The sequence below is a fragment of the Erythrolamprus reginae genome, chromosome 2 (assembly GCF_031021105.1).
Source record: "Erythrolamprus reginae isolate rEryReg1 chromosome 2, rEryReg1.hap1, whole genome shotgun sequence".
Taxonomy (NCBI): domain Eukaryota; kingdom Metazoa; phylum Chordata; class Lepidosauria; order Squamata; family Dipsadidae; genus Erythrolamprus; species Erythrolamprus reginae.
The window spans coordinates 38,362,513-38,378,499 of record NC_091951.1 but is presented as its reverse complement, the minus strand read 5'-3'; the positions used below and the strand labels follow the sequence as shown (position 1 = coordinate 38,378,499).

The 15,987-nt window shown below is 39.5% G+C and overlaps 1 protein-coding gene across 1 annotated transcript; it reads right to left on the bottom strand.

Annotated features, from left to right (window-relative positions):
* Nucleotides 1-322: 322 nt before the first annotated feature.
* LOC139158363 (zinc-binding protein A33-like) lies at nucleotides 323-11,877 on the bottom strand. Its single transcript, XM_070735667.1, has 6 exons — nucleotides 11,452-11,877; nucleotides 9,139-9,234; nucleotides 7,476-7,709; nucleotides 4,521-4,543; nucleotides 2,885-3,222; nucleotides 323-846 (listed from the first exon to the last, which is right to left on the bottom strand). Exons 1-6 carry the CDS (start codon nucleotides 11,875-11,877, stop codon nucleotides 323-325), a joined length of 1,641 nt encoding a protein of 546 aa, XP_070591768.1.
* Between the last annotated feature and the right edge of the window lie 4,110 nt (nucleotides 11,878-15,987).

Below are 15,987 nucleotides of genomic sequence, written 5' to 3'. Positions count from 1 at the left end.
ACAGTGTTGAGGAAGTTATTTGTTTAGTAGAGTGATGGCGTTCGGAAAAAAACCTGTTCTTGTTGAAGTGCAGATAATTTTAATTTAATTATAAGCCGCCCTGAGACTTCAGAGAAGGGCGGCATAGAAATCCAATTAATAAATAATAAATAAATAAATGGTCCACACTAATCAGGTCAGACCAGTTTCGAATTTTCGAGCAATCAACTTGGAAAGAGGGCACAGAATGGACTTTCTCTTGAAACAGCCAATCCCGACGCACTTCGATGTTTCCAACTTTCAACAGGCTGTTCTTTGTAATGCTTCTCCCTGAGCTAAGATCTTAAAGCTCCAGGTCCCAGACTGAGAGGGGTTGGCTGCTCTGGGTGCTGAGAAAGGGGAGCAGCTCTTCACGGAAGCACGCTTGGAAGGTGTAGAGGTGGGTCATGCTGCTGCTGTTGTAAAAAGAGAGCTGCCCCCCTTCAAAGTCCAGGTAGACCCCAACCTTTTCCATCCTCCCACAGACTGAGAGGGGCGTACGGGGCTCACTCAGAGCTTGGTACTCTCCCGCCTTCAGCTCAATAGCCCACACTCCTTCCTTGGGGAAAAAGTTCAGCTGCTTCTTGCGCTTCACAGACTTTTTGGCCGTCCCCACGATCCAACCGGGGCTGTCCCCAACTTGGATCTCCCAGTAGAAGCGGCCAGTGGTAATGCCCTTCCGTCCCACCACACACGGGGTGGAGGTGAAGCGCTCCAGCTTTCGTCGCCAGAACCGTCGGCCAGGGCTGAACTTGACTCCGGTGGCTTCTTCCACGAGGACCAAGCTGGGATGAGCTGAGTTGCAGTCCAAAGTGATGCTTGCAGGGACTGGAGAGGAAAGATGGAAAGAATTTAGAAATGAACGTGAGCAAACTTATGCAGCAGGCTAAATGACTCTAAAGTGTGCAATAGGGTTGATATTCCTGGAGGGGTCTGTAATATGGTAAATGATTTAGCTTTACTAGATAAATGGTCAAAGTAATTGAAACTGCAGTTTAATGTTTCCAAATGTAAAATAATGCACTTGGGGAAAAGGAATCCTCAATCTGAGTATTGCATTGACAGTTCTGTGTTAGCAAAAACGTCAGAAGAGAAGGATTTAGGGGTAGTGATTTCTGACAGTCTCAAAATGGGTGAGCAGTGTGGTCGGGCGGTAGGAAAAGCAAGTAGGATGCTTGGCTGCATAGCTAGAGGTATAACAAGCAGGAAGAGGGAGATTGTGATCTCGCTGTATAGAGCGCTGGTGAGACCACATTTGGAATACTGTGTTCAGTTCTGGAGACCTCACCTACAAAAAGATATTGACAAAATTGAACGGGTCGAAAGACGGGCTACAAAAATGGTGGAAGGCCTTAAGCATAAAACGTATCAGGAAAGACTTAATGAACTCAATCTGTATAGTCTGGAGGACAGAAGGAAAAGAGGGAACATGATCGAAACATTTAAATATGTTAAAGGGTTAAATAAGGTTCAGGAGGGAAGTGTTTTTAATAGGAAAGTGAACACAAGAACAAGGGGGCACAATCTGAAGTTAGTTGGGGGAAAGATCCAAAGGAACATGAGAAAATATTATTTTACTGAAAGAGTAGTAGATCCTTGGAACAAACTTCCAGCAGACATGGTTGGTAAATCCACAATAACTGAATTTAAACATGCCTGGGATAAACATAGATCCATCCTAAGATAAAATACACAAATAGTATAAGGGCAGACTAGATGGACCATGAGGTCTTTTTCTGCCGTCAGTCTTCTATGTTTCTATAATCTGGTACAGAAAAAAGTTAGACACAAAAGTGTTGTGGTTGGCTCTGGGCCAGCTCCTGCTCCGATGACTGTGGGGGTTGGTTTGGGAGAATCCTCACATTATCAGAGGCCGGATTTAATGCCAACAGCTTCGGACAGTGAAGATTCTGTGTCACGGGAAGACTCTGGGAGTGAAGCAGGATCGGATGATGAGATAGTTACAGGCAGCCCATTAGCTAATGACCCCATTAGTGAATCATCATTAAATTCAGAGGAAGAGGGATTCATAGATGCTCGCAGGTGCAGGTTTATGATGAGAAGGGAACAACTGCGCAAGTATTATAGAAGATAAGAGAGAACACCTGTGGCTGGGGCAATTATGCTAATGGGGCTGCTGATAAATTGCCAGCGTCACTGTCTCTCGATGTGGGAGATTAATCTTTTGGTGAGAGATGAGTGCTGTTTGCTTTTGAACTGCTTCAGGATTTACCAAGACTTTTGCAATAATTCACAGTTAAGTACAGCTTGAGGACTCTTGAAGGGAGGTGGCTGTGACATCTTCACAGCTGCCTTTATCTGCTCAGCTTTTGTTTTTGCTTTTCACAGCATTTCAGGCTTGTGGTTTGTGGGAAAGCACTTCGGCTGAGTAAAGTTCGTGTGTACAATTTTTCTGTTGATAAACCGACTCTTTGTTTACTTTACAACAGTGTGTGTGTTTGAATTTACACTTCGGACTTAATTGGGGCTCGTAATGTGAAGCCCGGCATAACACAAAAGAATGCACCACATTTTTTTTTCTCAGCCTATAGTAATGGTACGAATGCGAAACTTTAGATATACATTATTTGAATTGTCAGGAGTGCGTGTGTAAACTGACTCACATTTATGATGGTCTGTGTCCAGGAGTCAAGCAAATTCTTCTGACAAGCAAATTCAACGAGGAAAACAGATTCACTTAACAACCGTGTCACTAATTTAACAACTGAAATGATTCGCTTAACAAATGTGGCAAGAAGAGTGGCAAAATGGGGCAAATTACTGACTTAACAACATAAATTTGAGATTCAACTGTGATCATAAGTTGAGGACAACCTGTACATTTGGTCTAAAAACCTTAACTCACCTGGATGTACTGCACCTAGGAGTTCCTTCCAGGCGTAGAATTGCAGAGGTCCTTTAAACTCGCCCAGGTTCAAGTCTACAGCCACCACTCCATCTTCCTCCTCTTCCTTCTCCTCTTCTTCCTCTGCTGTCTCTTCTTCTTCCTCCTCTTCTTCTTCTTCTTCCTCTTCTTCTTCTTCCTCCTCCTCCTCTTCTTCTTCCTCCTCTTCTTCCTCATTAATATCTTCATCAATCTCATTCTCACACTCATCTGTGTCTTCACTGCTGGGCCCCAGCCCATCTTCTACCAGCTCAGCATCTAATTCAGGTTCGTCTGGAGCTCCTTGTTCCTTACGCAGCCTGTAGGAGAAGAGCATCCCAAGGATCAGCCATTTTAGATATATGCATATATGTATGTAACTATGTATGTATGTATGTAAATATAAATAAATAAATATATATATATATGTAGGATTCAGATATTTCTGGCGACGTTTCGACGAGGTCCCACTCATCATCTTCAGGCTGGTGCTTCTGTCCTTGTTCTAGGGTGAACACAGTGAGACCTGAGCTGCCTTCCTTCTATAAATACTGGTGGCTGGGTGTGGTTTGATGGCTCAGCAGCTGCATGCTGTGTTGAAACTTCCTGGTGAGTCAGTGGGGTAACACCTGGGGTCGTTGATGTAACTGAGGTATGCTGATTAGTCTGCTGAGCCATCAAACCACACCCACCCACCAGTATTTATAGAGGGAAGGCAGCTCAGGTCTCGCTGTGTTCGCCCTAGAACAAGGACAGAAGCACCAGCCTGAAGATGACGAGTGGGATCTCGTCGAAACGTCGCCAGAAATATCTGAATCCTACATGGGAAGAAACCTGAATATGTCAAGACCATCATACATATATATATATATATATATATATATATATATATATATATATATATATATATATATATGTCTACAAAAACAAATATATATTTATCTAAATATATATAAATTATATATAACCTGCCCCAATAGCAATAGCACTCAAACTTATATAGTGCTTCACTGTGCTTTAAGGCCTTCTCTAAGCGGTTTATAGAATTAGCATATTGCCCTCTAACAATCTGGGTCCTCATTTTACCTACCTGGGAAGGATGGAAGGCTGAGTCAACCTTGAGCTTGGTGAGATTTGAACTGCCAAATTGCAGGCAGCCGTCAGGCAGCAGAAATAGCCTACAATATCGCTTTCTAACCACTGCGCCACCACAGCTCGATCTATCAGTAATAAATACGATCCTCATATTTACAGCAGTTGGTCATGATTAAGATACAGGCAGCCTGCATTTATAATAGTTGCTGCTTTGGGGATCACATGACGGCTGTTTTGTGACTTTCCAAGCTGGCTGGAAGCAAGCAAAGTCAATAGGGGAAGCTGGATTTGCTTAATGACTGCAGGGATTCAATTAACAACAGTGATGGGAGGGAAAGGCTGGCGGAAACATTTTTCCTTTTATGTACACTGAGAGCATGTTCATCAAGACAAATTCCTTGCGTGTCCAATAACATTTGGCCAATAAAAAAGTCCATTCTATTTTATTCTAACAAGCAGCTTGCTTATCAAAGAAATTGATAAGCTGTAAATTAATGTATAAGAAAAGAGAAACACTACTTACCTCCCTAGCAACTCTTTTGCCTCCTGTGGGAAAAAGGGAAGGAAGGAAGGAAGGAAGGAAGGAAAGAAAGAAAGAAAGAAAGAAAGAAAGGTAAGTATTGTATTGTATTGTATTGTATTGTATTTATTAGATTTGTATGCCGCCCCCTCCGAAGACTCGGGGCGGCTAACAACAATATAAAAAGACAATGTAAACAAATCTAATATTAAAAAACAATCTAAAAACCCCCAATTTAAAGAACCACTCATACATACAAGCATACCATGTATAAATTCTATAAGCCTAGGGGGAAGGGAAATTTCAATTCCCCCATGCCTGACGACACAGGTGGGTTTTAAGGAGCTTGCGAAAGGCAAGGAGGATGGGGGCAACTCTGATATCTGGGGGGAGCTGGTTCCAGAGGGTCGGGGCCACCACAGAGAAGGCTCTTCTCCTGGGTCCCGCCAAACAACATTGCTTAGTCGACGGGACCCGGATAAGGCCAACTCTGTGGGACCTAACCGGTCGCTGGGATTCGTGTGGCAGAAGGCGGTCCCGGAGATATTCTGGTCCGGTGCCATGAAGGGCTTTATAGGTCATAACCAACACTTTGAATTGTGACCGGAAATTGATCGGCAACCAATGCAGACTGCGGAGTGTTGGTGTAACATGGGCATACCTTGGGAAGTGAGATAACGATCAGAATACTTGATTATCACTGTTCTGCCGGGCTCTGTCGTATGAGTCTCCCGAAAATTCAAAGGTACAAATTTCAGACACACACACACTTGAAAGTTCAAAAACAATGTTCTTTATCACAAAAATTCAAAAGAAACAAAGCACCCTTTTTGTATTGCAAAGAGCACTCGTCCCAAAACAACCTGGTAGTCTGCACAATCCCCTTAATCAGTCCTTAAGTATTTAGCTAGCTAGGAACGTCACAGCGCTCCTTCTTCCACGAAGTGAGACCCCCACACTTTGCTCTGCTTTGGTTTCAAAGTCGTGAAAAATCAACAAACAAAGTCTGGAAACAGCAAGTCACGGTCCTGAAGAAACAACGATCAGATAATCTTCCACAACGGCCAAGCCAGCACACTGCTATTTATATCAGCAGCTCTAATTGCTGGAGCGCCACCCAAAAACAGGTGGCCTCTCTTATCTCCTGTAATATTTCTTCAATTGGTCTCTTTGTTGCATAATTCTGCACATGTGTAGGTCTAACACTTCCTCATCCGAATCAACCGAAGATAATGGAGATTGGCTTCCTGGGCTGTGTGCCAAGCCCCCCTCTTCCAAGTCTCCCCCACCTCCTTCTTCATCCGAGGAAACTGCATTACCTGACTCTGTCGGCAATAAAACAGGCCTATGACATGTTGATGTTTCCCCTGCATCCACCTCCACATTCCTTGGGGCAGGAGCTGGGCCAGAGCCAACCACAACAATCACCCACTTTCCTACCAAAGAATTCTGCATTTTAAGAGTGCACAACAGATTCTGCTCTCAGTAGACCACGTCTTAGTTTATTATCAGAAAAAAACACCCCAGTGAAATACAATCACAACATATATAAGAAACAAAAATTGAGGACTGTAGAGTCAGAGTGCTTGAGATGCCACTGAAAATCCAAGGTGATGAAGGGGCATATCCTGGACTGATCGATCTCTGCTTTACATGAACAAATAATATAAAATCTAGTAATTGTGACAGTAAATCAGTCCTGCTTTTTTAATCTGTTTAAGAAAATCAATTTGGCCGTCCGGGTTCCTCTCAGTGATTCCAGGTGGCTTACAAATATTTTTTTAAATCACAGAGATTTTGTCAATCTGACAAACCCTAATTGAACAAATTATGGTGTGAGAAGATTTATATTCAAATATGTTTTATTTTTTATACTGTTTCTATCTTACTTTAAAAATATTAACATAATCCACAATGGTCTGAGAATCAGTGTCTCCAAGTTAATTAAATTAGTAAACTGCCTCAAATCCTGAAATAAATTGCCCAGGCTTAATCCACATAACAAAGGATTAGGTCTACAAACATAACTAGAGATAATTAAATTAAGTTTCCCAGCAGAACTGTATGTTCACAAACATACTCAATCACACTCATTACCGGACTCCATAGTGTCATCCCCAAACTCCCAACAATTTACCCTTAGATTATCTATGGTTGACCTATCCAGATTCCTAAGAGGTCAGTAAGGGGCGAGTATAAGTGCACTAGAGTGCCTTCCGTCCCCTGTCCTATTGCTCTCCTATATCTCCTATTCCTTTCTTCTATTCCTATATCTCTTCTGCTATTCTTTCATTGATATGTTCTATTACTATACCTTCTTTTCTATTGTTTCTTAGATATATTTTACTATGAGTATCTCCTCTATAACCTTCATCATGTATTTTACTATGTGTGTGTATGTATGTGTGTGTATGTATGTATGTATGTATGTATGTATATATATATATATATATATATATATATATATATATATGTGTGTGTGTGTGTGTCAAATGTTTTTTTAGCTTTATATATATATATATATATATATATATATATATATATATATATATATATATATCCACTAAAACCCTCATTGTGTATTGGACTAACTAACTAACTAACTAACTAACCAAATAAATAAATAAATAAATAAATAAAATAATAAAATAAAATAAACACACACACCCCCAAGCATGTAAATACTTCCACATCCCAGATAAGCTCCTCCTATAAATGTTTGCTTCTGTATTCTGTTTCACTGCAGCCTGCCCTTAAAACAAAATTGTTTTGCTTTTAGGAATAAATATTTCTTCTTCCCTCGCAACTGTCTAAATTTCATTTTTATTTATTCTTGTGCCGTCCTGGCTCGAGCTGGAATCCCAAATTATTCTTCTGACAATGGTTTAGGGTGCAATCTATGCATCCAGCTTTTTTCTCCCTCCCAAGAAAACTCCACAGCCCCACGATCCTCCTTACCTGGAGGAAAGGTATGTGGTCTTTGCATTCAAGACCGGCTTGTACACGGCACAGAGTTTCTGAACGCGAGGCCATCTTGCAGTCCAGTTCCTTTAACTTGGTTTCCATCTGAGCCAAGTTCTTTTCTCTCTGGTTTTCTAAGGCCTGTTTTATACCCAGCTCTCTGTCGTTCAGCAGTTGGTGCATCTTCACAAACTCTCCAGAGATATGATCAGACAAGGACTCGGAGCAGGTCTGGAAAAACATAGATGGGGCACAGCAAGAAATTGTGGTTTGGTCAAACAGAAATGATCACCTGTCAACAATGGTGTTGGTTTTGGGGTAGAGACTCCTGGGAATACCTTGGACAGCCATGAAAAAATAAATAAATGGACTGTGAAGCAAACCAACTCATTTGATTTCTTATTTGAAGCACTAATGACTCAAAACATCCAACTTCGGGCATGTGATGCACAGACCTAACTTTCTGAAGGAAACTTAAATACTAGGAAAGATGGAAAGAAAGAGAAGATGTTAGCGATAAATCTTCAGGAGAAAGCTCTGTTTTGTTAGGAGTTGAAAGCTACTTGATAGCATATCATTTATTTTATGCATTTATTAAACTTATATGCCAGCCATTTCACTGTCAGGTAACTCATAATCAATTGATGCCACTATAAATATTACTATTTATTATTACTAAGCAGCACAAACAATTTAAATCTTTTGCCTTTTTTATAATGTGGTGAGAACACACGTATACACACAGTTGTACATATAAACACACAAAGTTCACTTGATTGTCATACACACACATACAACGTTCTGTGGATTCTCTGATGCTAGTTTCATTACCAAACTAGGTAATCTCATCAATGCTAAAATGAAGTGCAAACCTCACTCCCTCTAGAATGGATAACATTACCTAGTTGAGTAGCGAAACGTCTGCAAGAAACCAACCAAGCTCAGAAAAACACCAAGGACCCACCATTCAAACCTGAGCTACAAATATTCCTTTCTATCAGGACACAAAGTTCTAATTGCAAGTGTGTCTTTTGTGGTAGCACAGAGCACGCAACGTTTCTAAATGTTTAAAACTAAACTGAGAATCCAAGGAAAAGAGGGAACAAAATATCCTGGAAAATGGATGGCTGACAACTTTGGCGACTTGAACGCCACATTGATTGATTGATTGATTGATTGATTCATTCATTCATTCATTCATTCATTCATTCATTCATTCATTGATCGATTAATTGATTGATTGATTGATTGATTGGCTGGCTGGCTGGCTGGCTCGCTGGCTGGCTGGCTGGCTGGCTGGCTGGCTGGCTGGCTGGCTGATTGATTCATTCATTCATTCATTCATTCATTCATTCATTCATTCATTCATTGAATGATTGATTGATTCATTGATTCATTGATTCATTGATTCATTGATTGATTCATTCATTCATTCATTCATTGATTCATTCATTCATTCATTCATTCATTCATTGTTGATCTGAACGCAAATCCAACAAGCAGGTAGCTTTTCTTTTCCTTAGACTGAATTACAGGAGTCTGACAAAGGCTGAAACACTGATATTAAATTAAATAGTAAATGATGGTTTGAAGAGAGGGAAGATGCACTCAGTTTAGCATTAAACAGAAAGTCCCAACCCTCCCCACTTCCCAGCTGCACCTTTAATTCGATAATATTCTCCTGCTGGTGACACTGGCTCCTTTTCAACCGCCTGAGACCTTCCTCAAGAGGCTCCAGAGATGCCTTCAGCTGGTCCTAAAAAGGAAGAGAAAGTTCAGATCCCACTTAAAATGGACACCATCATTTGATTCATCCCAGGACAATTTTATATCTTTCTGCTACTTACAGACACTAATCCTTCTATGGTATTTGCGTTGCCAGGTTCTGCGCAAGAACATTTATAACCCATCAAACTTTGGCAAAAATATACCCAAATTGCAATCAGGCCTGTTGGAAATGTAAAAAAGAGCAGGGCACCTTCTTATATTTATGGTGGATGTGTCCCAAAGCCAAAAAATATTGAAGGAGACTCCATAGGTGGTGGCAAGAAATTACGGAGAATGTTACTGAATTTACTCCAAAATTCTTTCTGTTGGGCATTGTTAAAAACCATATCCTAAAAGTATGAAAAATTTAATGTTACATATAACTACAGCTGCAAGAATTGTCTATGCACAAAAATGGAAAGACTTGCAGATACCCGCTGAGAAGGAGATTATAAAGAAAGTATATGAATCTGCAGAAATGCACAAACTAACAATGGAATTAAAAGATCAAAAAGACTCAGATTACTACACAACTTGGACTAATTGGTACAAATGGACACAAAAAAGAAATTCGAAACAATAGTAAAAGATGGATAATAGAAAGAATACAAAAATGATTGTGTATACATACTTCTCAAAAAACTAGAGGAACACTCAAATAACACATCCTAGATCTAAATGAATGAAATATTCTCATTGAGTACTTTGTTCTGTATAAAGTTGAACTGCACACCAGCATGTGAAATGGATTGTCAATCAGTGTTGCTTCCTAAGTGGACAGTTTGATTTCACAGAAGTTTGATTTACTTGGAGTTATATTGTGTTTCTTAAGTGTTCCCTTTATCTTTTTTTAGCAATGTATATAATGTATTTACATCAATAGAAATGTAAATATAAGGATGTCGACCTACCTGATTTCAAGATGTAAATATTTAAAAATAAAAAACCTAATGAAAATAATATATTTTTTAAAATCCATCAAACCTCTGTCCCCAAATCAGTCTTAAATCAGCATTTAATTTATTATGATAGTTAAGAGTGTTTTGTACTGTGATACATTTAGTTACCAATCTATTAACTTTTGGTGTTCTCCAGCGTTTATTTAAGGTATTTCTTTTTGCTGACAGATCTTGTTTAGACTTTTGCTTTTTATGTATATCTTTCAACTTTTTTAAGTGTGTGGTTTTCTGCAGGTTTTTTTTAAATACTTTTTAGTTTCTTTCCCAGTGGTCCTGCTCCTCATATAATGCTCTTAAGCTAGTTTATTACTCTCAAGCCAAGTCCCACAATTTAACTTTTTCCTCAACTCCCCTTATCTACAGCAACCAGAATGGGATTGTTTGCCTCCCTCCCTTCCTTCTCCTCAGGCAAAAGGCAACAGACTAGTAAAATAGTAACTGAAATTTAAACAAAGGGTGCCACCTGCTGGCAAACGTGGAAACTGCAAGGAAGTGATTTAAGTAAAGAGACATTGAACAACATATTAGAGGGTTGAATTTGCAAAGAGGATATAAAAGGGGTTTTGATAACCCCTGGGAGCTCTGTGAATGGAACTCCCCACAGTAAGATAAGCGGCAAATAAATTTCAATAGATAGATAGGTAGGTAGGTAGGTAGGTAGGTAGGTAGGTAGGTAGGTGGAGAGAGAGAGATAGGATAGGGTAGATATAGATAGATAGATGGATGGATGGATGGATGGATGGATGGATGGATGGATGGATGGATGGATAGATAGATAGATAGATAGATAGATAGATAGATAGATAGATAGATAGATAGATAGATAGATAGATTATTATTATTATTATTATTATTATTATTATTATTATTATTATTTATTAGATTTGTATGCCGCCCCTCTCCGAAGACTCGGGGCAGCTCATAACAATGATAAAAACAATATTATAGTAAAACAAATCTAATATTAAAATATATATATAAAACCCTATCATGTTAAAACCAGACAACACATACATACTAAACATAAAATATAAAGAGCCTGGGGAAAAGATATCTCAAATCCCCAATAGATAGATAGATGGATGGATGGATGGATGGATGGATGGATGGATGGATGGATAGATAGATAGATAGATAGATAGATAGATAGATAGATAGATAGATAGATAGATGAATGACATATAGACAGATTAGTGTCTTGTTCAACCGGAAAAAATCTTCTTTCCCCTCCCAGGTCCAGTTCTCACCTGATAGCTCTGAACTGCATTTTTTATGGGCAGGAAGTCGTGTCCCCGGTGCTGAGGCAAGTCCCGGCAGATGACACAAACGGGCTCCTCATCTTGGCTGCAGAAGAGCTTGAGAGGCTCCTCATGTTCCTCACAGAAGTACCAGCCTCCGGTGCCACTCAGCTGAGTCCCTTCATCCAGCTTCAGGAGCCGGGCCTTCTCCGCCAAGTTGCAGAGAGCTCGGTTGATTGTCATGCGGCGCAAAGCGAAGGGGCGGCGGCACTCGGGGCAGAGCCCACGCCTTTGCCCTTTGGGGATGCAGGGCTCCAGGCAGGGAGCGCAGAAGCTGTGGCCACACTCCAGCATGTGGGGCTCCCGAAAGAGGGAGAGGCAAATGGGACACAGCAGGTCTTCGGTGAAACTGGACACTTCTCGTACGGAAGCCATGCTGGCCGATTCAAAGAGAGAAACATAGAAACATAGAAATATAGAAACATAGAAGTCTGACGGCAGAAAAAGACCTCATGGTCCATCTAGTCTGCCCTTATACTATTTTCTGTATTTTATCTTAGGATGGATATATGTTTATCCCAGGCATGTTTAAATTCAGTTACTGTGGATTTATCTACCACGTCTGCTGGAAGTTTGTTCCAAGGATCTACTACTCTTTCAGTAAAATAATATTTTCTCATGTTGCTTTTGATCTTTCCCCCAACTAACTTCAGATTGTGTCCCCTTGTTCTTGTGTTCACTTTCCTATTAAAAACACTTCGATCATGTCCCCCCTTTTCCTTCTGTCCTCCAGACTATACAGATTGAGTTCATTAAGTCTTTCCTGATACGTTTTATGCTTAAGACCTTCCACCATTCTTGTAGCCCGTCTTTGGACCCGTTCAATTTTGTCAATATCTTTTTGTAGGTGAGGTCTCCAGAACTGAACACAGTATTCCAAATGTGGTCTCACCAGCATTCTATATAGCAGGATCATAATCTCCCTCTTCCTGCTTGTTATACCTCTAGCTATGCAGCCAAGCATCCTACTTGCTTTCCCTACCGCCTGACTGCACTGTTCACCCATTTTGAGACTGTCAGAAATCATTACCCCTAAATCCTTTTCTTTTGAAGTATTTGCTAACACAGAACTGTCAATACAATACTCAGATTGAGGATTCCTTTTCCCCAAGTGCATTATTTTACATTTGGAAACATTAAACTGCAGTTTCCATTGCTTTGACCATTTATCTAGTAAAGCTAAATCATTTACCATATTACAGACCCCTCCCTGCCTTTCCCTGCCTCTATTTCTGCCTGTTGAATAAACATAGAACATAGAGTGATAGGGTTGGAAGGGACTTTGGAGGTCTTTTAGTCCAGTGTTTCCCAACCTTGGCAACTTGAAGAAATCTGGACTTCAACCCCCAGAATTCCCCAGCCAGCGCTGGCTGGGGAATTCTGGAAGTTGAAGTCCAAATATCTTCAAGTTGCCAAGGTTGGGAAACACTGTTTTAGTCCAACCCTTTGCCCAAGAAGTATACCTGTGATGGCGAACCTATAGCATGCAAATCACAGGTGGCACGTGGAGCCATAACTGTGGGCAAATGAGCTGTTGCTCTGGCTCAGCTCCAGTGGCCATGCACGTGCCGGCTGGCTGGTTTTTGGCTGGCCCCGCCCATGCTGCCAGAGCAGGGGCAGCCAGAAGTGGGATTAAGGGGTTCTTCGAACTGCACACAGTGTTAGCTAGAGGTTCTCCTGAACCTCTACTAACCTCCAGCAGCCCAGCTCTGACCTAGTGCCAATAATAAACAAACTGCTAGCAGGGGCGGCATACAAATCCAATAAATAAATGGATCCAATGTTCAGCAAGGTTAAGCATTTAATCCAGTGTATTCAGAACCTGGATATTCTTTTGCATGTTTTTCTATTAAGAGGTCATAAATCTGGACAGCAGAATTTATTTATTTATTATTTTATTTATTTTATTTATTTTATTTATTTTATTTATTTTATTTATTTTATTTATTTTATTTATTTTATTTATTTCATTTATTTCATTTTATTTGTTTTATTTGTTTTATTTATTTTATTTATTTTATTTATTTTATTTATTTTATTTATTTTATTTATTTTATTTATTTTATTTATTTTATTTATTTTATTTATTTTATTTATTTTATTTATTTTATTTATTTTATTTATTTTATTTATTTATTATTTATTTTATTATTTATTTTATTCATTCATTCATTCATTCATTCATTTAACTTCTATGCCACCCAATCCTTGCCTTTCGTAAACTTCTTAAAACCCACCTCTGTCGTCAGGCATGGGGGAATTGAGACATCTCCCCCGGACCTATACAGTTTATGCATGGTATGTTTGTGTGTATGTTTTGCTTTTAAATAAGGGGTTCTTAGATATTTTTAAAATATTAAATTTGTTACTGTATATTGTTTTTATTATTGCTGTGAGCTGCCCCAAGTCTGCGGAGAGAGGCGGCATACAAATCTAAATAATAATAATAATAATAATAATAATAATAATAATAATAATAATAATAATTTATTTCATCCAAAAACGCACTAATACACAATGAAGGTTATAGCGGATACACTCAAAGTAAAATATATCAAGGAAAGAACAGAAGAGAAAATATAGGAATACGATTCTTCAGCCACGGAGGGTGGTGGAAGGGAGAGAGAGATTTATATCTCCCGGGATTGGGATTTGAGAGAGATTCAAACCAGGATTTTGAGCCACTGTAGAGAATTCAGCCCACCTTCTACTAAACCCCAAAGTCACTTGCTAATAACCCAGATTCCCAGGGAAGATTTGAATTGAAATTTAACTTGTTTTGGAACTGTTATAGAAAACCTATCAGGAGTCAGATTAACAAGAGATCAGAGCTCATTCCAAAAAAATCACCACAGCAATAAATATTTTCTTGCAGGAACTTGCTCAATGCAATAAATTGAATGAAAATAGTATTTAATAACTCACAAGGACTACTTTAAAGTATATTTCTTCTAACTTTCTCTTCAGTTCTTTCAACTTGAGTCTAATTTGCAAGGGAAGAGCCAAACTGTTTAAGTTGAGTTGACTCAGGAGCAAGCAGAGTCCAGAGGATTCAATAGATTCACTTCCCATTAAGATGTTTAGACTTAAGTAATAGAGTGATCAATGCCTGGAATGCACTACCTGACTCTGTGGTATCTTCCCCAAATCCCAAAAACTTTAACCTTAGATTGTCTACTGTCGACCTCTCCCCATTTCTAAGGGGTCTGTAAGGGGAGTGCATAAATGCACCACTGTGCCTACCGTCCCTGTCCTATGTCCCTCTTTACTTTTTACTTATGTTTATACAAACTACTCCTATCCTATACACGTTCCACAAATAAATAAATAAAAATAAACCTCATACTTTCTCAGGAAACCTCATGTATTCTTCCCCTTCCCCATCTCCTGGCTTCGGAGGCAAAAAATCAGCTGAAGTAAATAGTTAAGACACTTTCTTACCCCGGGGTTGAAAAGCTCTCCTCTAGTTTGAATGGCTCTCCCTCACTTTTCATCCAGGCTAAAAAATCTCCAGTGTAGTCTTTTCCTTGCTCTTCCTTAGCATTCAGCTTTAAGAGAAGGGGAAGAGTTCAGGGATTGAAAATTGCAGCCGAGGTCTGTGAAGCAATGATAATGCAGCATTTTTCCACCTCTGCAAACCATCAGCATGCTAGCAAAGCTGCATCAGCATTTTTTCTTTCTCTACACCGCTGCGTTAACACTACTGCAGCCCAGGTTGGGAGGGAGGGGTTGGCGAAAGAGCTAGACAGAAAGGACCTCAATGGGTGGATCAAATGACTGTGGCAACTGATGGGAAAGGTGGAAAGAAGTACCAGCAAAAAGTTATTGTCCACATAGGTAACTGTCTGATGTGAAAGCTAGGAACAAAAGGATTTGATAATGTAGACGTGTCAAAAAAATAATAAATTATTTTATTTATTTTTATTTATTTATTTTGTCAAACAAGTATAGAATTATAGCTTGTATTAACATCACATTATTATTATTATTGTTATTGTTGTCGTTGTCGTTGTCGTTATTATTATTATTATTATTATTATTATTATTATTATTATTATTATTATTATGTCAATACAACACAGCAAACGAGATCACTATGCTGGATTTCATATTTCATCACCAGTCGGGCACTTCCCAAGCACCTAGGACTGCGTGATGTAGCGGTGAATTATGTTTGCCAATCCCAGTAAAGTGACCTTTTGCAATTGACAGATGGAGATTTTGTCAATTCCGATGGTTTTCAAGTGTCTGCTGAGATCCTTTGGCACTGCACCCAGCGTGCCAAGTACCACCGGGACCACTTTCACTGGCTTATGCCAGAGTCGTTGCAGCTTGAATTTTAGATCTTCGTATTTCACTAATTTCTCTAGCTGCTTCTCCTCAATTCTGCTGTCCCCTGGGATTGCAATGTCGATGATCCATACTTTCTTTTTCTCCACAATCAGATGTCTGGTGTGTTATGTTTCAGAATTCGGTCAGTTGGAA

What these genes read in the sequence shown, in the direction of transcription:
- LOC139158363 (XM_070735667.1), bottom strand. Translation starts at nt 11,877, where the DNA reads ATGGCTTCCGTACGAGAAGTGTCCAGTTTCACCGAAGACCTGCTGTGT. An exon ending in GCAAAAGAGTTGCTAGGGAG is followed by an intron (nt 3,223 to 4,520) that starts GTAAGTAGTGTT and finishes CTTCTCCTACAG; the next exon opens with GCTGCGTAAGGAACAAGGAG. An exon ending in CCTAGGTGCAGTACATCCAG is followed by an intron (nt 847 to 2,884) that starts GTGAGTTAAGGT and finishes TTTCCTCTCCAG; the next exon opens with TCCCTGCAAGCATCACTTTG.